The sequence below is a fragment of the Globicephala melas genome, chromosome 2, assembly GCF_963455315.2.
Source record: "Globicephala melas chromosome 2, mGloMel1.2, whole genome shotgun sequence".
NCBI lineage: Eukaryota > Metazoa > Chordata > Mammalia > Artiodactyla > Delphinidae > Globicephala > Globicephala melas.
The window spans coordinates 98,575,981-98,600,443 of record NC_083315.2 but is presented as its reverse complement, the minus strand read 5'-3'; the positions used below and the strand labels follow the sequence as shown (position 1 = coordinate 98,600,443).

At 36.9% G+C, this 24,463-nt stretch overlaps 1 protein-coding gene across 3 annotated transcripts in view; it reads right to left on the bottom strand.

The window, feature by feature from the left end:
- Positions 1–24,463, bottom strand: part of AQR (aquarius intron-binding spliceosomal factor) — a 121,120-nt gene that overhangs the window by 40,434 nt on the left and 56,223 nt on the right. For all 3 annotated transcript variants that reach the window (XM_060294504.1, XM_060294503.2, XM_030844269.2), the window contains exons 21-27: positions 23,812–23,958; positions 22,954–23,023; positions 20,330–20,440; positions 17,748–17,857; positions 5,340–5,475; positions 3,238–3,447; positions 1,317–1,454 (exon numbers count right to left, since the gene is read on the bottom strand). In XM_060294504.1, the coding sequence (XP_060150487.1) occupies positions 1,317–1,454; positions 3,238–3,447; positions 5,340–5,475; positions 17,748–17,857; positions 20,330–20,440; positions 22,954–23,023; positions 23,812–23,958 (922 nt within the window). The remainder of the gene's footprint in view (positions 1–1,316; positions 1,455–3,237; positions 3,448–5,339; positions 5,476–17,747; positions 17,858–20,329; positions 20,441–22,953; positions 23,024–23,811; positions 23,959–24,463) is intronic.

The following is a 24,463-nucleotide window of genomic DNA, read 5'->3' as shown; positions in this document are numbered from 1 at the left end:
ACATCAGATGCATGTGTTAGTTTGATAAAAATAAAACTTCAAAATTAAAAATATAAAAGATGTAAGGGATACTATCAGCACTCATGTTAACTATCTTTAGATGTATATAACACAATGTAAGAAAATGATCAATGGAAATGTGATAAGCTACAAGTAATGTTTTGTAAAATATGCATGTGAACAGCTGCATGAAAGCATAAAATGCTCTATTTAGACTGCATCATTTCCCTGTATTATTAAACTGATATACTTTAATATCAATCCAAAGTATATTTTATGTGTCAGCCCCAAGAAAAAAATATTTAGGTGAAAATTTGCAAAAGGTAAGTTCACACCACTAGGTAAGTTCACACTACCTTTTAATAAATTATCATATTTGTCCTACCTTGCAACTGAGGAAACTTTCATCCAAGATAACAATAATTCTATCACCTTGAATTTATTTAGCACCTATCTTCCAGTGAGCTCATAACATTTAAAAATTGTCAGTTATTTTCATCAACAACAAATGCTTTTGCTAACTTTAAATTCAAACCAGTACACAAACACTATAACTAATGACAGATGAAACAGTTGAGGCAAGTTAAATGATGTGCATTAAAATCAGAGTTTAGTCAGTATCAATAGCAAAGTCACAAAGTGTCTGCAAATTCAAATTTACTGCTCAATTATTACATTCCATTTCAACTGAGTAACAGGCTGTCTTGCCCTTTAGCTCTCCAGTCCTTATCTTAAGATGAAGTCATTTAAATATCTCCTTTGACAGTATAAGTAACTGTATTACACATCCTCACATAGATGGCTTTTTATTTACTGAATGAACAAATAACTGGGAGTGTATGTGTGCTTAAAAGGTAAACAAGTGTACATATTTCTAATAGGTGAAAAACGTTGTCAAATATTATTTGTATAAAGCTTTTACTTCTGTTTGGAGATTTTTTTTAACACAGTGAAAATAAATTAATGTACCTTAACAAGTATTAGAAGTTAGACAATCATGTGGTTATAATGTTACTTAAAAGACATATGTTTGATAACTAAATTTAGAAAAATTAGATTTAGAGTTTACTAATCACATAAACATGGGAGGTTATCGTCACTTTTAAAAGAGACATTTTAAAGTAATTATAAATGCAAACTTCAGTGAGAAGCAGATGTCCAAGGGAAATGGCCTAGGGAAGGGAAGGGAAGGGGAGGGGAAGGGAGGGGAGAGGAGGGGAGGAGTGGGGGAGGGGCAGGGGAGGGGGATGGGAGGGGAAGGTAAGAGAACTAACAGCTGCATAGATGAATTAAGGAACTAAAATATAAGTCTTTACCTTGAAGCCTAACTTGACTAAATCATGTCGTTTTAAGGCAGCATGAGTACAGGTCATAGCAATGATTTTGGCTTCTTTCACCAAAAGGTATTTAGATCTGTCTAGTCCACTTCGAAGCAGTTCGGAGGCTCTAAACTCCTATGGAAGTGGGGGAACAATGAGATATTATTTTAGGAAAATAAACAGCTCATGCATATATTCATACAATCCAGTTTATGAGACAATATGAGAAATTAATATAAATATCTCATAAACTAAGCCTAAAGAATCGTAATTCTGTCCGTAATTAATAAGGTACTAATTGAGTTCAAATAATAACTGACAGTCAAGCTACAATTTGGACTGGTTTTTTTGGTATAAGATAAAATATTTACAGTATCAACAAAAATACTGAATAAAATATCCATCACCATTGTGTCTATATTACTCAAGGTCTCTCCAGGAAAACAGAAACTACTTCAAGCATTCATAACAAAGGGAATTTATTGAGGGAGCTCGTTATACAGGTGATGGAGGAGCAGAAAAGCCAACCAGGGAATGGCGAAGTAAGCCAGAGACTGGCAACAGCAGGAAATTATGACCATTCCTAGGCTAGGAAGGATAATGAGGAGGAAGTGCTATCAGAGCCCAGAAACTGGGGTACCAGAATAAGCTGGAACTGCGGTGGGCCAGGCCAGCAGAAACTGGAGCCATGGAAGAGACGAAACCTCAGGCCGAGAGAGCTGGTGCAGAAATACCCTGGCTTTTCTCTTTATTCTATTTTTGCCACATTTCTCATTGGCTAAACCCAGACAAAAGTCAGCTGACATGAGAGGCTGGGAAATTAAAACTCCAAGGACCAGTCTCAGCCCTGACCATGGCAGAGGATCCCCATAGAGGAGAGGAGGGGAATGGACAGCAGATGGACGTGAGGAGCAAACAAGCCGGTGCAGAGCACCTAAGATCAAGTTTTATCACATCGGAACATTATATCATACTTACTTCAGACTTTTAACCATTTTTTTTTTGTTTTTTAAAAAATAATTAAAGCATCACAGGTACAGGTGGAGGTATCCTGTATATATCCCCAGGCAGCTACTAGAAATTATATGCTTTTATCCTTTTACATTCTATTTATGTAATCATAAACATACTATAATACTGTTTTGCAGGTTTTAAAATTTTATTTATCATTATCATACTACATATGTATATACATTATTTATTTATTATTCTGTACCTACCATCCATCCATCTCTAGTCACCTAACTCACACAATACATCAGTGTTTACTGAACATCTATTACGTGCCACATATTGTTGTAGGAAGTAGGGATAAAATCATATCTAAAAGGTACAAAGACTTTAAAAAAGACACAGTCTTTGCCCTTTTTATCTGAAGTAATCCTAAATGTTCTTACTGAGGAATCTGAGCCTGAATGTGATCCTTCTACAGCACTGCTGTAGTCTTCCAATGATGTTTCCAATAAGGAATGAGAAAACTATGAAGCATCCCAGGGCTCCCTGGGTTCCAAATATATTCTTCTCTGTCCCCTTTACATAGTGGTGATTCTTATTTCACCTTAATAATCAGGAACAGTCATCCTGGCTAACATAGCAACCTCATTTTTTGTTTACAGATCAAAGGCATAAAGAACTTAGAATGGCCAAATTCCAAATCAAAGAACCACTGTTAAATCTCCTAATGAAAGCATTCCTTTCTTAATACTAAGACTTTCACACCAGAAAAATGGGGATTCAATTCATATCTTAATTTTTACTTATTTCTTCAACTAGAAAAATAAATGCTTCCAATAATCTCACTTAAAAGTAATAATCTGGTTTGCTAGATTTGAATATTCCACTTACTACATTTAAAACAAAACAACAAACTAAGCTTAAAACCTTTAAAGGAAAGTTAAAAGAACTTGAGAACCCTTACCTCAAGCTGAGTAAAGATTTTCTTAATATGCCTGAAACATCCTTCAGCAATTTCCATGTCTTCTTCATAAGATCGGCCTTTAAAAATGGGTTGAGGGGCATTTGCAAAGTACTCATGAAAAGGGAAGAAAGTGGAGACTTCAGTAACATCTGGCAACGTGTTACCTTTATTTTTCACTTTGCTGATATACTCTTCCCAACGAGACATTACCTGTAAGAACAAAAGAGACTTGAGGTTAAATTTGCCAGCTCTTATGTTTTAAATAATAAAATAAAAAACGAATTGAGTGAAAATAAGATTTGGTAGGTAAAAGAAAAGGAAAAGAAAAGCAACCTTTGACCCAACAGGACTATTGCTTATCCAAGTCACTGACAGACTGCCCTTCTTTTATAAAAGTAACCTTTAAGACTGTAGGAAAAAAACCTCTTTGATAAAAAATGTACGGATGGGATGGGTAAGAACCTCAGGATCATCCCATGGGACTTTATCTCAGACATTTCAGATTTTCTATGCATATTCAAAACAATTTATGATTGATGATCAAAAAAACCCCACCAAACCTCTCTGGACAAAGAAATTCCTCATTTTTTCACTACCTCAGTTTCTCTCCATATATGGTTAAGTTCAGCTCTAGTAGCTTTTTAATCAATTTAGCACTTGTCAACCCTTCTCCTAGACCTTCATAATTTTTCCAATTCTCTGTAGTATACTTATAAAGAACTTCTGGTTAAGCTGCGTATATATTTGAAAGCTCATTTTATGACTTTTGTGACATAAGTAGTTCAATTACCTCCTGCTATAAATGTTAACTATGGCTCTACTCTGTTCCTACTTAATCTCCATTTTTGTAATTCTCTCAATTTTTCTGTTATAATTTCAGTGTTTCTCAAAGTGTGGTCCTTAGGCAGAATATCTGAAAAGCTAAATAAAAATGTAGATACCTGGTGCCACACCTTACTAAAACAAAGTCTCTGGGGACAGAGCTTGAGAATTCCCTTTTTAAACAACTTTCCCAATGTGATTATTGTGTGTTCAAAACTGTGAGGCCTTCTGAGGCCTCAAGTTCATATTTCTCAAATTTATTACTTAAGGTTCTATAATTTATATATTATTTCTATTACTTTTAAAACTAGTTTTCACTGAGAGCCTAGTGATTTTTATTTTGTGACAAACATGCATTTAAGCATGATCTTTACTCCATCATTCAAAGTTCTCAACAGTCTGAGTCTAATGCAGACAACTTTGCAAGATCATGCATATGTCCTGTGTTTCACAAGGAACCATGAAATCAGCTCATTCTGAACGGACTCAACTGGTTTACCTGCTTATAATGAGCATAAACTCTTTTTTCATATATATTTTACCATTTCAGTGTTATGATTTATACCTAAAACATACAAATACCATTAGAACAAAGAGAACAAATACAGTTATACAAAAATCTTCATTATTTATGTTTAATCCATTTAAAATTATTAGTAAACCAGTTGACTTTTAAAGTTTATTTTTATTTATTTTATTTGGCTTTACATTTCTCATTAATTTTCACACCCCCAAACAAAAGCAAAAACATGCCTCTAAATTGAAGTCAAAGAATTTTTAACTTAAACTCCTACTTTGAAATTAATTCTAAAACAAAATGTACTTCTAGAAATTTAAAAAGGAAGTATGTTTTTCTTCATTACTTGATTAATATGCATAGCAAAAGCAAGTTAAAGAACTGTATTTGTTACCACTGGGTAGGTAGACTGTTTGGTTATAGTTCTATAGTAATGGAAAAAAATGAAAAAAAAAAAAAAGAGAGAGAGAGAGACTAGAAACTTTGTCAATAGCAAGAAGAAAATGTAATATATATTTATAAAGTAGCAACATTGGCCTTTCACTGAATGAGTCATCAAGCAAAGTTATTTAGCAAAGAAAAGTGAAGGGAACAGGAAATACAAACATTTAACACTCACAAATATAGCTTTGGCAATAACATATATTTTAATCTACTCAATAAAAAAGTAAGCTTTCAAGAAAGGATCTCCAGAACCCATCCCAGTTTCCAACTGAAGACCATATTACGATAAAGTGTGATTTTAAAACCCTTAATCTCTTACCTGATATAAGAAGAAATAGCCTGCAGTTTCACAAGTATATGACGCATCTCCTGGAACCCCTAGACTCTTCTGCAATCGTTTGACTTCTTCTAAAAGTTCTATTCTTCGAGCTAGGACATAATTAACTCTTCCATACCTAAAAATTTCAATTAAGCAAAAAGGCAAAATTACATAATGAAGAGACTTGCAAGGAAACTGTCAGCAAAATATTGAAGAAAATCATAATAGAAACGATAAATGGCCAAAGAGAAAAAAAGAACGGTAGAAAACATAAGTTTATATTTACTATAAGTAACAGTTCTTGAGTTATTTTATACTAAAGCTACTTAAAATGTACCCTATGGATCAGGGCTGATCTGCAAATGTGTTAGTGGTCTGTGAGACAGGAAAATCAACTACATTACTAAACACACCTCTAGTTTGGCTTTTTTTTTTTCTTCATAAAAAGACCTTCACAAAAAAGGAAACACTACAGTGCATTCAGGTGCTAGTTCATCTCATAACAGACCAGAATATAGTTTACAGATTAGCTACTCTTAATAGCACTATCATAAAAGTAGGTTAGCTCTAAAGGTTTTGAAAAGTAATTTTAAAATTTATTTGATCATTCTTTGGCATAGAGCATGGAGCTTGGCATCTGGATCAAGTATGTTCATAAATGTTTGCTGAATGAGTAAGAAAACTAAAATTTGGAGAGTACCTGGCCCAGAGATAGGTAGTTAAGAAAAAAAGTGGAACCAGAATTGGATCCCAAAGCCTATGTATACTCTTTCCACTATAAAAAGTGCCTCCTTCAATCCTTTAACACTAATTAAAAAAAAAAAAAGCAACATACAATGGAATTCTATGTAATATTTGCTCAATTATTCTGTAAACCTAAAACTATACTAAAAAAAGTCTACTAATTAATTTTAAAAGCAAGGTACAGGAACACCTCATTTTATTGTGCTTCACTTTATTGCACTTTGCAGATACTGCATTTTTTACAAATTGAAGGTTTGTGGTAACCCTGCATTGAGCAAGTCTATCAGTGCTGTTTTTTCCAACAGCATTTGCTAACTTCATGTCTCTGTGTCACATTTTGGAAATTCTTGAACTATTTCAAACATTTTCATTATTATTACATTTGCTATCTGTGATATGTAATCTTTGATATTACTATTGTCATTGTTTTGGGGTGCCACAAACCATGACCATGCAAGATGGCAAGCTTAACCGATAAATGTTGTGTGTGTGTTCTGATGTGCTCCATCAATTGGCCATTCCCCCATCTTTCTCCCTCTCCCCAGGCCTCCTTATTCCCTGAGACACAACAATATTGAAGTTAAGGCCAATTAATAACCCTACAATGGCCTCTCAGTGTTCAGTTGCATGTCTCACTTCAAATCAAAAGCTAGAAATGATTAAGGTTAGGGAGGAAGGCATGTTGAAAGCTGAGACAGGCCAAAAGCTAGGTCTCTTGTACCAAACAGTTAGTGAAGTTGTGAACGCACAGGAAAAGTTCTTGAAGGGAATTAAAAGTGCTATTCCAGGGACTTCCCTGGTGGCGCAGTGGTTAAAACTCTGCCTGCCAATGCAGGGGACGCACGTTTGATCCCTGGTCCGGGAAGATCCTACGTGCCATGGAGCAACCAAGCCTGTGCACTACAACTACTGAACCTGTGCTCTAGGGCCCATGAGCCACAACTACTGAGCCCATGTGCCACAACTACTGAAGCCCGTGCACCTAGAGCCCATGCTCCACAATAAGAGAAGCCACCACAATGAGAAGCCCACGCACCACAATGAAGAGTAGCCCCCGCTCACCGCAACTAGAGAAAGCCCACGCGCAGCAACAAAGACCCAACACAGCCAAAAATAAATAAATAAATAAAATTTTAAAAAAGTACTACTCCAGTGAACACATGAATGATAAGAAAGTAAAACAGCCTTATTGTTGATATGAAAAAAGCTTTAGTGGTTTGGACAGAAGATCAAACTAGCCACAACATTCTTTTAAGCCAAAGCCTAATCCAGACAAAGCAAGGCCATAACTCACTATCTTTAATTCTAGTAAGGCTGACATAGGTGAGGGAGCAGCAGCAGAAGAGTTTCAATCTAGCCAAGGCTGGTTCATGAGGTTTTAGGAAAGAAGCTGCCTGCAAAACGTAAAAGTGCAGCGTGAAGCAGCAAGTGCTGATGTAGATGCTGCAGCAAGTTATACAAAAGATCTAGCTGTGATAACAAAGGTGGCTACACTAAACAACAGATTTTCAGTGTGGAAAAAATACAGCTTTCTATTGGAAGAAGATGCCATCTAGGACTTCCATAGCTAGAGAGGAGAAGTCAGTGCCCATCTTCAAAGGTTCAAAGGACAGGCTGACTCTCTTGTTAGGGGCTAATGCTGCTGGTGACTCTAAGTTGAAGCCAATGCTCACTCACCATTCCAGAAATCCTAGGGCCCTTAAGACTTATGCTAAGTCTACTCTGCTTGCGCTGTGTTAATGGAACAAAGCCTGGATGACAGCACATCTGTTTACAACATGGTTTACTGAATATTTTAAGCCCACTGTTTGCACCTCCTGCTCAGGAAAAAGATTCCTTTCAAAATATTACTGCTCATCGACAATGTACCTGGTACCCAAGAACTCTGAAGGAGATGTACAATGAGATTCATGTTGTTTTCAGGCCTGCTAACACAACATCTGTTCTGCAGCCCATGCATCAAGGAGTCATTTGACTTTCAAGTCTTATTATTTAAGAAATACATTTCGTAAGACTATAGCTGCCATAGACAGCGATTCCTCTGATGGTTCTGGGCAAAGTAAACTGAAAACCTTCTGGAAAGGATTCACCATTTTAGATGCCATTAAGGTCATTCGTGATTCACTGGAAGAGGTCAAAATATCAAAATTAACAGGAGTTTGGAAGAAGTTGAGCCTAACCCTCCTGGATGACTTTCATGGGATTAAGACTTCAGTGGAGGAAAAAAAACTGTAGTTGTGGTAGAAGTAGCAAGAGAACCAGAATCAGAAGTAGAACCTGACGATGGGACTGAATTGCCTCAATCTCAAGATAACACTTCAACAGATGAGGAGTTGCCTCTTATGGGAGAGCAAAGAAAGAAGTTTCTTGAGATGGAATCTATTCCTGGTGAAGGTGACATGAAGACTGTTGAAATAACCACAAAGGATTTAGAATATTACATAAATTTAGTTGACAAAGTAGCAGCAGAGTTTGGTAGGATTGACTCTAATTTTGAAAGAAGTTCTATCATGGGTAAAATACTACCAAGCAGCATTGCCTGCTACAGAGAAATCAAGATTCAATCCACATGGCAAACTTCATTGCTGTCTCATTTTAGTAAGCTGCCATAGCGCCCCCCCCCACCTACCTTCAGCAACCACCACCCTGATCAGTCAGCAGCTATCAACGTTGAGGCAAGACCCTCACCAGCAAAGATTGCAGCCTGTTGAAGGCTCAGATGATGCCTAGCATTTTTTAGTAATAAAGTGTTTTTTAACTAAAGCGTGTACATTGTTTTTCTAGACATAATGCTATTGCATGCTTAGTAGACTATAGTATAGTGTAAACAATACTTTTATATGCACTGGGAAGCCAAAAAATCCACGTGACTCGCTTTATCGTGATATGCACTTGATTACGATGGTCTGGAACTGAACCTGCAAAGTCTCTGCGGTATGCCTGTACACAATTATAAACAATAGCATAGTTACAGATGATTATTGAAAAAGAGACTAATAAAAACTTGTTTGGGAGAAGTAGCATTATGAGTGATCACTCCCTCTCCGCTATCTTACTAGATACGAAAATTTTTGTTTAGGGAAAGTGATATTAATTTTATTGTGAAACAATAGTCACTATTTTTCTTTTTAATTATGACAAAGAGAGAAATATGAAATAAATGAACAAACAAGCACACACATTATTAACAAGATCTGGAGCTTGACTTTCCTATCAGAAAGCAAAAAGTATGTTTTTCCTGAGAAACATGGTAGCACCTGAAATCATTTTTAAAATTCTGCTGCTTTTCTATTATAATATCTTTAAATACCAGGAACTGAACTGTACCACACTTATAATTACACTATTTAGCATACCATGAGCACCCATACATTCGATGAATTATGGATTGGTAGATTTTAGAGTTGAGCCCACTTGTGTAAGTTAGGTTTAATAATAAAAAATACCCATGGGAAGAACTCAGGGAAGCATTACAAGCTGATCCAAAATTAAGAATCTACAGCCCTAAATAAATTAATGTGTGTTGATCTTGCCCTCTGACTTTTCAGAAGCTAAAATATTTTGGGAGGGGGACCTTCAAGATGGCAGAGGAGTAAGACATGGAGATCACCTTCCTCCCCACAAATACATCAAAAATACATCTACATGTGGAACAACTCCTACAGAACAAGTGAACGCTGGCAGAAGACCTCAGACCTCCCAAAAGGCAATAAACTCCCCACATACCTGGGTAGGGCAAAAGAAAAAAGGAAAAACAGAGACAAAAGAATAGGGACGGGACCTGCACCAGTGGGAGGGAGCTGTGGAGGAGGAAAAGTTTCCACACACTAGGAAGCCCCTTCGCGGGCTGAGACTGCGGGTGGCGGAGCGGGGGAAGCTTCGGGGCTGCGGAGGAGAGCGCAGCAACAGGGGTGCGGAAGGCAAAGCGGAGAGATTCCCGCACAGAGGTTAAGTGCCGACCGGCACTCACCAGCCATAGAGGCTTGTCTGCTCACCCACCGAGGCAGGTGGGGGCTGGGAGCTGAGGCTCGGGCTTCAGTCGGATCCCAGGGAGACGACTGGGGTTGGCTGCGTGAACATAGTCTGAAGGGGGCTAGTGCACCACAGCCGGGAGGGAGTCCGGGAAAAACTCTGGAGCTGCCTAAATGGCAAGAGGTAGTCCGCCTGCTGATGCAGGGGATGCGGGTTCGTGCCCCGGTCCGGGAGGACCCCACATGCTGCAGAGCGGCTGGGCCCGTGAGCCATGGCCACTGGGCCGGCGTGTGCTGAGCCTGTGCTCCGCAACGGGAGAGGCCGCAACAGTGAGAGGCCCGCGTACAGCAAAAAAAAAAAAAAAAAAAAAAAAAAGGCAAGAGGCCACTGTTTTGGGCTGCGAGAGAAGAGGGGATTCAGAGCACCACCTAAACGAGCTCCAGAAACGGGTGCGAGACGCGGCTAACAGCGCGGACCCCAGAGATGGGCATGAGACACTAAGGCTGCTCCTGCAGCCACCAAGAAGCCTGTGTGCAAACACAGGTCACTGTCCACACCCGCCTCCCCTTCCCAACCCCTGGGAGCCTGTGCAGCCCACCACTGCCAGGGTCCCGTGATCCAGGGACAACTTCCCTGGGAGACCACATGGCGCACCCAGGCTGTTGCAACATCACGCCAGCCTCTGCCGCCACAGGCTCACCCCATATTACAATTGTAACTATCACACCCCTCCCTCCCCCTGGCCTGAATAAGCAAGAGCCCCCTAATCAGCCACTGTTTTAACCCCCTCCTGTCTGGGTGGTGAACAGATGCCAGAGGGCAACCTACATGCTGAAGTGGGCCAAAATTAAAGCTGAACCCCAAGAGCTGTGCAAACAAAGAGAAAGGGAAACTTCTCCGTGAAGCCTCAGGAGCAGCAGATTAAATCCCCACAATCAACTTGATGTACCCTGCCTCTCCGGAATACCTGAATAGACAATGAATCATCCCAAAATTGTGGCGGTGGACTTTGGGAGCAACTGTAGACTTGGGGTTTGCTATCTGCGACTGATTTGTTTCTGATTTTTATGTTTATCTTAGTTTAGTGTTTAGTGCTTGTTATCATTAGTGGATTTGTTTCCTGGTTTGGTTGCTCTCTTTTTTATTTTTATTATTTTCTTTATTTTAATACCTTAAAAAAATATATATACATTTTTTTTCTTTCCTTCTTTCTTTCTTTTTTTCTCCCTTTTATTCTGAGCCATGTGGCTGACAGGGTCTTGGTGCTCCAGCCTGCTGTCAGGCCTGAGCCTCTGAGGGGGAGAGCTGAGATCAGGACATTGGACCACCAGAGGCCTCCCAGCCCCATGGGATATCAATCGGCATGAGTTCTCCCACAGATCTCCATCTCAATGCTAAGACCGAGCTCCACCCAACAGCCAGCTAACTCCAGTGCTGGATGCCCCATACCAAACAACTAGCAAGACAGGAACACAACCCCACCCATTAGCAGAAAGGCTGCCTAAAATCATACTAAGTTCACAGAGACCCCAAAACACAACAAATGGACACGGCCCTGCCCTCCAGAAAGACAAAATCCAGCGCCACCCACCAGACCATAGGCACCAGACCCCTCCACAAGCCACTGAACCAACCTCAGCCACTAGGGGCAGACACCAGAACAACAGGAACTATGAACCTGCAGCCTGCGCAAAGGAGACCCCAAACGCAGTAAGATAAACAGAATGAGAAGACAGAGAAATATGCAGCAGATGCAGGAGCAAGGTAAAAACCCATCAGACCAAATAAATGAAGTGGTAATAGGCAGTCTACCTGAAAAAGAATTCAGAGTAATGACAGTAAAGATGATCCCAAATCTTGGAAACAGAATGGAGAAAATACATGAAACGTTTAACAAGCACCTAGAAAAACTAAAGAGCAAACAAACAATAATGAACAGCACAATAAATAAAATTTAAAATTCTCTAGAAGGACTCCATAGCAGAATAACAGGCAGAAGAAGGGATAAGTGACCTGGAAGATAAAATAATGGAAATAACTACCATAGAGCAGAATAAAGAAGAAAGAATGAAAAGAATTGAGGACAGTCTCAGAGACCGCTGGGACAACATTAAAAGCAACAACATTAGAATTATATGCGTCCCAGAAGAAGAAGACGAAAAGAAAGGGCCTGAGAAAATATTTGAAGAGATTATAGTTGAAAATTTCCCTAACATGGGAAAGGAAATAGTCAATCAAGTCCAGGAAGCATAGAGAGTCCCATACAGGATAAATCCCAGGGGAAACATGCCAAGACACATATTAATCAAACTATCAAAAAATAAATACAAAGAAGAAAATATTAAAAGCAGCAAGGGAAAAGCAACAAATAACATACAAGGGAATCCCCATAAAGGTTAACAGCTGATCTTTCAGCAGAAACTCTGCAAGCCAGAAGGGACTGGCAGGACATGTTCAAAGTGATGAAAGGGAAAACCTACAACCAAGATTACTCTACCCAGCAAGGATCTCATTCAGATTCAATGGAGAAATTAAAACTTTTACAGACAAGCAAAAGCCAAGAGAATTCAGCACTGCCAAACTAGCCTTACAACAAACACTAAAGGAACTTCTCTAGGCAGGAAACACAAGAGAAGGAAAAGACCTACAAAAACAAACCCAAAACAATTAAGAAAATGGTAATAGGAACATACATATCAATAATTACCTTAAATGTAAATGGATTAAATGCTCCAACCAAAAGACACAGACTGGCTGAATGGATACAAAAACAAGACCCGTATATATGCTGTCTACAAGAGACTCACTTCAGACATAGGGACACAAACAGACTGAAAGTGAGGGGATGGAAAAAGATATTCCATGCAAATGGAAATCAAAAGAAAGCTGGAGTAGCAATTCTTGTATCAGAAAATATAGACTTTAAAGACTATTGCAAGAGACAAAGAAGGACACGACATAATGATCAAGGGATCAATCCAAAAAGATAACAATTGTAAATATTTATGCGCCCAACATAGGAGCTCCTCAATACATAAGGCAAATGTTTACAGCCATTAAAGGGGAAATTGACACTAACACAATAAAAGTAGAGGACTTTAACACCCCACTTTCACCAGTGCACAGATCATCCAAAATGAAAATAAATAAGGAAACACAAGGTTTAAAGGACATATTAAAAAAGATGGACTTAATTGATATTCATAGGACATTCCATCCAAAAACAACAGAATACACTTTCTTCTCAAAGGTTTATGGAACATTCTCCAGGATAGACCATATCTTGTGTCACAAATCAAGCCTTGGTAAATTTAAGAAAACTGAGATCGTATCAAGTATCTTTTCCGACCACAAAGCTATGAGACCAGATATCAATTACAGGAAAAAAACTGTAAAAACTACAAACACATAGAGGCTAAACAATACACTACTAAATAACCAGGAGATCACTGAAGAAAACGAAGTGGAAACCAAAAAATAACTAGAAACAAATGACAATGAAAACATGACGACCCAAAGCCTGTGGGATGCAGCAAAAGCAGTTTTAAGAGGGAAGTTTATAGCAATACAATCCTACCTCAAGAAATAAGAAACATCTCAAATAAACAACCTAAACTTACACCTAAAGCAATTAGAGAAAGAACAAAAAAACCCCAAAGTTAGCAGAATGAAAGAAATCATAAAGATCAGATGAGAAGTAAATGAAAGAGAAATGAAGGAAACAATAGCAAAGATCAATAAAACTAAAAGCTAGTTCTTTGGGAAGATTAAAAAAAAATTAATAAACCATTAGCCAGACTCATCAAGAAAAAAAGACTCAAATGAACAGACTCAAATCAACAGAATTGAGTCTGGCTAATGATTTGAAGACTCAAATCAACAGAATTAGAAATGAAAAAGGAGAAGCAACAAGTGATACTGCAGAAGTATAAAGGATCATGAGAGATTACTACAAGCCACTATATGCCAGTAAAACCTGGAAGAAATGGACAAATTCTTAGAAAAGCACAACCTTCCGAGACTGAATCAGGAAGAAATAGAAAATATAAACAGACCAATCACCAGCACTGAAATTGAAACTCTGATTAAAAATCTTCCAACAAACAAAAGCCCAGGACCAGATGGTTTCACAGGCGAATTCTATCAAACATTTAGAGAAGAGCTAACAACTATCCTTCTCAAAATCTTCCAAAATATACCAGAGGGAGGAACACTCCAAATGTCATTCTATGAGGCCACCATCACCCTGATACCAAATCCAGACAAAGATTTCACAAAAAAAGAAAACTACAGGCCAGTATCATTGATGAACATAGATGCAAAAGTCCTCAACAAAATACTAGCAAACAGAATCCAAAAGCACAGTAAAAGGATCATACAGCATGATCAAGTGGGGTTTACCCCAGGAATGCAAGGATTCTTCAATATACACAAATCAATCAATGTGATACACCATATTAACAAATTGAAGGATAAAAACCATATGATAATCTCAGTAGACGCAGAAAAGGCTTTTGACAAAATTCAACACCCATTTATGATAAAAACTCTCCAGAAAGGAGGCAGAGAGGGAACCTACCTTAACCTAATAAAGTCCATATATGACTAACCCACAGCCAACATCATTCTCAATGGTGAAAAACTGAAACCATTTCCACTAAGATCAGGACCAAGACAAGGTTGACCACTCTCACCACTATTATTTAACATAGTTTTGGAAGTTTTAGCCATAGAAATCAGAGAAGAAAAAGAAATAAAAGGAATCCAAATTGGAAAAGAAGAAGTAAAACTGTCAATGTTTGCAGGTGACATGATACTATACGTAGAGAATCGTAAAGATGCTACCAGAAAACTACTAGAGCTAATCAATGAATTTGGTACAGTAGCAGGATACAAAATTAATGCAGAGATCTCTTGCTTCTTACACACTAAAGATGAATAATCTGAAAGAGAAATTAAGGAAACAATTCCATTTACCATTGCAACAAAAAGAATAAAATACCTAGGAATAAACCAACCTAAGGAGACAAAAGACCTGCATGCAGAAAACTATAAGACACTGATGAGAGAAATTAAAGATGATAAAAACAGATGGAGAGATATACCATGTTCTTGGGTTGGAAGAACCAACACTGTGCAAATGACTATACTACTCAAAGCAATCTACAGATTCAATGCAATCACTAGCAAACTACCAATGGCATTTTTCACAGAAGTAGAACAAAAAATTTCACAATTTGTATGGAAACACAGAAGACCCTGCATAGCCAAAGCAATCTTGAGAAAGAAAAACGGAGCTGGAGGAATCAGGCTCCCTGAATTCAGACTATACTACAAAGCTACAGTAAGCAAGACAGTATGGTACTGGCACAAAAACAGAAATATAGATCAATGGAACAGGATAGAAAGCCCAGAGATAAACTCACACACATATGGTCCCCTTATCTTTGATAAAGGAGGCAAGAATATACAATGGAGAAAAGACAACCTCTTCAATAGTGGTGGTGGGAAAACTGGACAGCTACGTGTGAAAGCATGAAATTAGAACAATTCCTAACACCATACACAAAAATAAACTCAAAATGAATTAAAGACCTAAATGTAAGGCCAGACACTATAAAACTCTTAGAGGAAAACATAGGCAGAACATTCTATGACATAAATCATAGCAAGACCCTTTTTGACCCACCTCCTAGAGAAATGGAAATAAAAACAAAAATAAACAAATGGGACCTAATGAAACTTCAAAGCTTTTGCACAGCAAAGGAAACCATAAGCAAGACGAAAAGACAACCCTCAGAATCGGTGAAAATTTTGCAAATGAAGCAACTGACAAAGGATTAATCTTCAAACTTTACAAACAGCTCATGTAGCTCAATATCAAGAAAACAAACAACCCAATGCAAAAATAGGCAGAAGATCTAAATAGACATTTCTCCCAAGAAGATACACAGATTGCCAACGAACACATGAAAGGATGCTCAACATCACTAATCATTAGAGAAATGCAAATCAAAACCACAATGAGGTATCATCTCACACCGGTCAGAATGGCCATCATCAAAAAATCTAGAAACAGTAAATGCTGGAGAGGGTGTGGAGAAAAGGGAACCCTCTTGCACTGTTGGTGGGAATGTAAATTGATACAGCCACTACGGAGAACAGTATGGAGGTTCCCTAAAAAACTAAAAATAGGACTGGCATATGACCTAGCAATCTCACTACTGGGCATATATCCTGAGAAAACCATAATTCAAAAAGAGACAAGTACCACAATGTTCACTGCAGCATTATTTACAATAGCCAGGACATGGAAGCAACCTAAGTGTCCACCAACAGATGAATGGATAAAGAAGATGTGCCAGATATATATAATGGAATATTACTCCGCCATAAAAGGAAACGAAATTGAGTTACTTGTAGTGAGGGGGATGGACCGAGTCTGTCATACAGAGTGAAGTCAGAAAGAGAAAAACAAATACCATATGCTAACACACATATATATGCAATCTAAAAAAATAAGAAAAATGGTTCTAATGAACCTAGGCGCAGGACAGGAATAAAGATGCAGATGTAGAGAATGGACTTGAGGACACAGGGAGGGGTAAGGGTAAGCTGGGATGAAGTGAAAGAGTAGCATTGACATATATACACTACCAAATGTAAAACAGATAGCTATTGGGAAGCAGCTGCATAGCACAGGGAGATCAGCTCGGTGCTTTGTGACCACCTAGAGGGGTGAGATAGGGAGGGTGGGAGGGAGACGCAAGAGGGAGGGCATATGGGGATATATGTATACATTTAGCTGATTCACTTTGTTATACAGCAGAAACTAACACAACACTGTAAAGCAATTATACTCCTATAAAGAGGTTAAAAAGAAAAACTGTTGCGTGATCTCTTTAATACAAGAACTCAAAATAAATGCAACATAATAAGTTAACACTCTTTTAGCTCTTTTGATGTCTATAATCGATTTAGTCAAAAGTAATGTTCAATAGTCAAAGGCTGTATTTATTATGTACAGCTGTTAATTATGCCTATTGACTGAAACTATGCTTTAAAAATGAATTTAAATATAAATGAAATGAGCTATCATAAAGCAACTTTAAAGGAAAAACCCAAAATACTAACAGCAGAAGAAATTTGACTTCTAAAGTTTTAGTCACCTTACAATATGTAATATTAAGCATAAAATCCAGCTAAACTGGCAATAAGTTCCTGAATTAATATTTACAACCCCAAAGCTTATACTATCATTAATCTCCAACTGCATTTCATTAAATGAATCCAGTTAATTGGTGCCTAAAATATATGCAAATTAAATGTGCAGATGAAATGTGAACAGGAATTGCGTAACGTTGTACAGTTTGGGCTTGGCAACATTAAAAATTACTTCAATAAATAGAAAGCAAATGGATATAAGCAACTTAAACAAGATGAAAAGATAACTCTCTTCACTGAAATAACTGTATGAGGAAAAAAATGGCATAAACATGCAGAACTGGAGCAGAGGGAAATCCTGAACAGACTTTAGGTTCAATTAGGATAGCCTAAGTAGGTTACACTAGAACCCTTCAGAATTCAGTTGGAGTATTCACTGCTCTCTTTTCCTGTTCTTTATTAAAGAAAAAGAGGAGAAGGTTAAAAATTCTTTATATACCGTTTCAAAACTAATCCCCATTTGCTCACCTGCTGAAATCTTTCTCCGTCTCCAGCTCTTCTTCTCCATGACCAAGACGCAGGAGGTGACGCTCGTCAATGTCTAAAGCCATAATTTTCTCAAACAACTGGTTCAGGGCCTGGAGAATAAAAAAAAAAAAGAATGATGGAGAATTTTATAGAATCGGTAGGCTCCTTTAAAAGTAACAAAAACTAACAATCATAAGGATAGAAACGAATGAGCATTGCCCAGTCAGATAAGAATCAAAGTAAAAACACAGAAGGAAACATCTTATATTAAGGCCATTTATAATTTAAACAAAACAGTATTTTTATTGATTTCTGATATTGCTACATACATATACTTGGTCAAATTAGTAACTGGAAATCATAAAAACCATCTATCCATTACATCTCTGATAATTTATGAAAAGAGAAGGCTTTGGCTCAGTATATATTTCTCTCAAGTAGTAAAAATTAGTAAAATAATTAACAATCACATTAAGTTTCATTTTATTTAACAGAATTTCCATGAGTTGCAGAAAACTGAAAAGTTTTTGTGGTTGGAGAAGTCCTCTTAGGAGATGTGTGGGTAGAATACTTCAAAAGGATCACAGAGAGGAAAGGTAAAGTGCAACATTCAAACCTTAGACTGAAAGTCTAAATTAGCTCTCTATACACTAAGAAGCAGAGCACTCATTGCAAACTGTTCTGATGAAAGCCATTTACCTATGAAATGTTCGTATTTGGGGCTCCCTGAAATCCTAGTATTTACTATCTGAACATCTGCAGTTATAAGGTTTTGCAGAAAGGCAAAAGTTTCATTGCATGGAAAGATATGCTAATAAAATGACATTTAAAAATTAGCCCCCACTCAAATATTTCTCCCAATTTACCACTAGTTTAACCCCGCCCATGAGGTCAGCATCCAGTCTTGTAAACATCCAGGCTACGTAAGGTATACAGATATCCTTTGCTATCAAAATTCTAGCAATTAGAGCTCAGAAACTGATGAGATAAACATAAATCTTCAGGAAAAAAATTCACGCTATCTAAACTCTTGGTATTTTCCATCTAAAACTTGAGATGCAATAGATCAGACCACATGGCATTACTCACTGTCCAAACCTTTCCTATCCAAACTCACGAACCACATAGATTTAGGGGACAAAAAATACTAGCACATTGCAATCTCAGAAAAAACTGCAAGATTTCATCGTGAATTAAAGTGATGTTGGAGAACTGCTAGAATTATAGATGGGAACCAAGATCTGGTAAACAAAACAGTTGTGAAATATCAACAATTTGCGTTTAAGAGGATGGTCTGATTATCAAAGGAGCAAAGAAATCTTTGGCTATTTTTGCAAAATAACCTTCTCTATAATTGTGCTACACAAGACAGTCATAAGTAGAGGATACTATAGAAAGTCATTATCAAGTTATGACAAAATTTACTAAAAAATATTATGTTAAAACAACACTGAATAATTCCTTATTCATTCTAAGTACCTGCAAATAGGTAACATTATTATAGACTGAATTTTATTAAATAGATGAAAGAAGTCTTTACACAGTTTGTTTCTTTTATCAAGATAAAGTCTTAACCCTCTCTTGTGCACAATTTTAGTACACCAGGCCAGTTACTTATAAACTTTAAAGAAATAAAAACATAAGTGAATGAATTGGATAGTATTAATTTTAAAATTCTGAGATTAAGTTGATGAATAACCGTAAATAACATTTAGCATTCTAAAAACTCAGTGTTTCTCTGTAGACCAACTTTTTTAAAGAATTGGTCAACTGAAATCACTATTGTTAATATGTATTCAGAGAAAACAAGTACCTTTGGAGATTTAGACTACCATGTGAGTTTCATAACATGTTTCAGAATGTTCTGAGAGCTAGTTCCCTGTCACATTTTACATTAGAGTTAATATCACTTGTTCTTTTTCATTTCTATGGTAGTGACAGCTTCAGAATAATTACCTCAGCACACATACAGATGTAAAGACCATTTTTCATCCATTATTTACAAGAAAGGAGTTTGTTTTCCTTGTTTTAGCTATTTATAAATGCCTTATGTATTGGACCTGCAACCTAAAATTGTCCTTCCATGTAATATACATATTCATATGCATATTTTATAAGGATTTAAAATTTAATCCAGTATTAATATGATCTGGATTTAGTCTTTTAGGAATATCCATTCTACTAGTAGAAAAATACTACTAGTAAAGGGTAATGCTTTTGATCTCAAAGTAAAAGGTCTAGCTTAGCATGGATGATAGGAGAAAAAGGCAATTACCACATATCCAAGTATTCTTCTCAGCTTTTCCACATTTGGACTGCCTCTATTCGAAATAAAAGATTGTTTTTATATTTTTCTCAATATGGTCTGGTCATGACCAGAGATAATCCAAGATTAACTCAATAACAAACACTATGCTCATCAGCCTTTCCTGGTACTCTGTGAGTCCCTAATCAGGTTATCATATAAGCAGAAATCTCCACTGTGCTTTCATGCATCTCCCACTCCATACATGCATGCCCACTTCATACATGCATGTATGGAGTGCATGCATGCACACGCACATACACACTCTCTCTTTTACCTGATTGGAATGAGTAACAATCAGAGTCCTCTGCTCTGGGAAATTGTGGTAGATGTTGGATATGATTTGGACTGCCACATCTGTTTTTCCTGTACCTGGTGGGCCCACAACCTAAAAAGCAGATGAACACATAGCAAACTACTAAGTTATCGCATAGTTAGAAAATGGAGATTTTAAAACTGAAAGATAAAATAAATGTAAAAATTCACTGGGTAAGTTCAATGCAGAATGGACAAGACAGAGTTAGTGAACTTGAAGACAAATCAATAGAAATCACCCAACCTGAACAACAAGCAGAAAAAAAAAGATTAAAAAAAAAATACACACAGCCTTGTGAATCTATGAGGCAATATTAAAAGGTATAACATATCTTTCTAATCCTAGAAAGAAGGGGAAAAGCATGCAGTGTAGAAAAAGTATTTAAAGAAATAATGGCTGAAATTTTCCCAAATCTGGCAAAAGACATAAATCACAGATTCAAGAAGCTCGTTTGACCATAAACAGAATAATCCCAAAGAAATCTAAGGCCAGACACATAATAATTAAATGGTTGGAATCTAAAGACAGAGAAAAAAAATCTTAATAGCAACCAGAGAAAAATGATATATTACATATAGCAAAAAGATGTTTCAAATGACTGTGGACTTCTCATCAGAATATGGAAGCCAAAAGGAAGTGGAATAACATTTTTAAAGTGCTGAAAGGAGAAAACTATCAAGGCAATATTCTTTGTCCAGTGAAAATATCTTTAAAGAATGAAGATGAATTAGAGACATTCTCATATGAAGGAAAATAAAGGTAATTCATTGCTAGCTGATCTGCTCTTAAAACTAGTAAAAGGGGGCTTCACTGGTGGCGCAGTGGTTGAGAGTCCGCCTGCCGATGCAGGAGACACGGGTTCGTGCCCCAGTCTGGGAGGATCCCACATGCCACGGAGCGGCTGGGCCCATAAGCCATGGCTGCTGAGCCTGCGCGTCCGAAGCCTGCGCGTCCCGTGCTCTGCAACGGGAGAAGCCACAACAGTGAGAGGCCCGCCTATCCCCCCCGCAAAAAAAACCCAACAAAAAGAAAACTGGTAAAAGAAATCCTCAGACAAAGGAAATGATACCAGAGGATACCTGAGATATCAGGAATAAAGGATAAATGGTAAATATAACAGACTATTCTTCTCCTCTGGAGTTCTTTAAAATATGTTTGATGTCTGCAAGAAAAAGTTCTAATATTGCCTGATGGTATTTTCAGTGTATTTACAGGTAAAACATATGACAACTACAACATAAAAGGGGAAGGTAAAGGGACCTATACAGAAGCAAGGATCCTCCAATCAATTTAAGAGACAGAATACTGATTCTAAGTAGGCTGTGAAAGAGTAAGTATGTATATTGTAATTCTCTACAGCAGCCATTAAGAAAAACCTATACAAGAGATATAATAAAAGAACAAAATAGATAAATATAAATGAAACACTAAAAACTATCCAAATAACTCAGAAGAAGGCAGGAAAAGGGAAACAGGAACACACAAAAAAGGCAACAAACATAAAACAAATAATGAAATGGTAGGCCTAAACCCAAACACATTAATAAGTACATTAAATGTAAATGGACTGAACACACCAATTAAAAGCAGAGACTTGTCAGAATGGAGAAAAAAAACCACACACCAACTATATGCTGTCTACAAGGAACTCACTTCAAATATAATAGGTAGGTTAGAAGTAAACTGATGGGAAAAGATATATCATGTAAACACTAATCAAAAGAATGCTGTGGTGGCTATATTAATATCAAAGTAAACTTTAGAGTAAAGAAAATTACCAGTGATAAAGACAGACATTATACATGACAAAAGTATCAATTCACCAAGAAGACACAACAACCCTGAAAGTGTATGTACATATCCATAAAGCTTTAAAATACATGAAGCAAAAATGGACAGAACTGAAAGGAGAAACAAATTCACAATTATAGTTGGAGACTTCAATACTCCTCTCTCAGTCAGCAACAGCAATGGTACGTGGAATACCAGCAGGGATAGACAAGTACTGAATAACAGCATCAACCAAATGGATCTCATTGACATAAACAGGACACTCCACCCAAGACAACAGAACACACATTCTTTTCAAGTGCACACAGAATATTCACCAATAAATCATATCCTGGGCCATAAAACAAACCTTAATAAATTAAAAAAATTGAAATCATAGAAAGTATGTTCTCTGACCATAATGGACTTAGACCAGAAATCAGTAAAAACCTTCAAATACTTGGAAGTTAAACACATTTCTAAAGCATTGTCAACAGACTTTTTCTGTACAGGGCCAGCAAGTAAACATTTTACTCTTTGTGGCCCATACAGTCTCTGCTGCAAGTATTTAAACTCTGCTGTGGTGGCACAAAAATGGCTATAGGCAATACATAAATGAATGGCCACAGCGAGGTTCTAACAAAACTTTATTTATGAACATTGAAATGAGTAGCGTCCATACACATAAGATGCCACAATTACTTCTAAACACTTAATTCAGTTGGGTTTTTGGGCTTAAAACAGAATACATGCTGAAAATCTGACACTTCTAGTCTGAATCCATTTAAGAACTTGTAGAACAGTGACTATCTTACCATAGTTAGCCCAGGCTGCATTCCAGCACGGATGGCCTCTATCTGTGTATGAGTGAACTGAATTGTATTCCTTCAAATAAGAGTTGATAAGAAGTTCGTTAAAAATAATGATGGATGACATTAGTGAGAATTTAGACAACAATGACCAGAGGTCTGAACATCTGCTCTATATTTACCCCTTGTTTCCCAATTTCTTCCTCCTCCCAATCCAGCCCTTTCTGTGGGTGTGTGTGCAGTAAAAAGTACATAAAATAAGATATACCCTCTTAACAAATTTTAAATGTACAGTACAGTGTTGTTAACTATAAGCACAATGTTCCCCACAGATCTCAAGAACTTTACATCCTACATGACTGGCCCAATCTCTTCTGAATGACCCTCTTTACCTCCGCCCCTCCACAGACCAATTAAAACTGAATGAATTTTGTGGAAAGAAAAGACTACAGTTATTTTCCAATATGTTTAGCCCAGCCCAGATCTTAACAAGAGTGTCAAAATTCTAGTTCCAAATCTAACACTGAATACAATGCCACTTTATTAGTCATGGCACACAAGCACAAGGGTAGCTGCTAAATGCAACACATGGTCATGAAGTAAGAACCTTGTGCTCACATTAAGGTAGACTGTTAATATTTATTTCTCATAGTACCTGAAAATGTTTCTTTTTGAAATATTACTACAGAATGGCCAAAAATATTACTACAAATGGCCAAAACTAACAGAAGAGAAGTAAACAGGGTCCAGAAACAGAAGTTTCTAAATAATTTTTAAAATCAGAAAAATTTTTAAATATTACTAATCCACTTGAAATAGCAAACTATCATTCATTATTACAATTAGCAGAAATAGTGAAATTACCGTTTGGGCTGGTTGTAAGGATAAGGACCTCTATTAGGAATAACATGAGGTTCAACAATTAAGGTTTTTGCCTCTTCAGTGTCTTCATCTTCCTTCTCTGCATCTTTCCTTTTCTTCCCCTTTCCATTTCTTACTGGAAAAGTTATCCTACAAGACCAAAACCTTGTTCATTTCTACAATTAACAACAATTTACCAAGCACCTATCTTGTGCATGACATTGTATAGAGGATAATCAGATGAGTAAGAAACATTTATAAAGGAACTTACTATCTGCATATAAATTTTGAAAAAAAGTATATTTAAAAGCATTAAAATGCAGTTAAGGGTGTTTAGATTAAGAAAAAAGTCATCTGATTAAAGGAGAATCAAAGAAGAAACATTTATTTATATATTTATTTTGTTTTTTTAGGGGAAATAATTAACTATTTTTTTAATTGGGGTAATATTCACATAATATAAAATTTACCATTTTAAAGGTTCATTCAATGGGTTTTATACAACGTTGTATAGTCATCACTACTCTCTAATGCCAGAATATTTTAATCAGTCCAAAGGAAAACCCATGCAATTAAGTAGTCACTCTGTATTCCAATCTAAACCCAGCCTCTGGCAATCAGTCTGTCTTTATACTGTCCTATTCTGGACATTTCA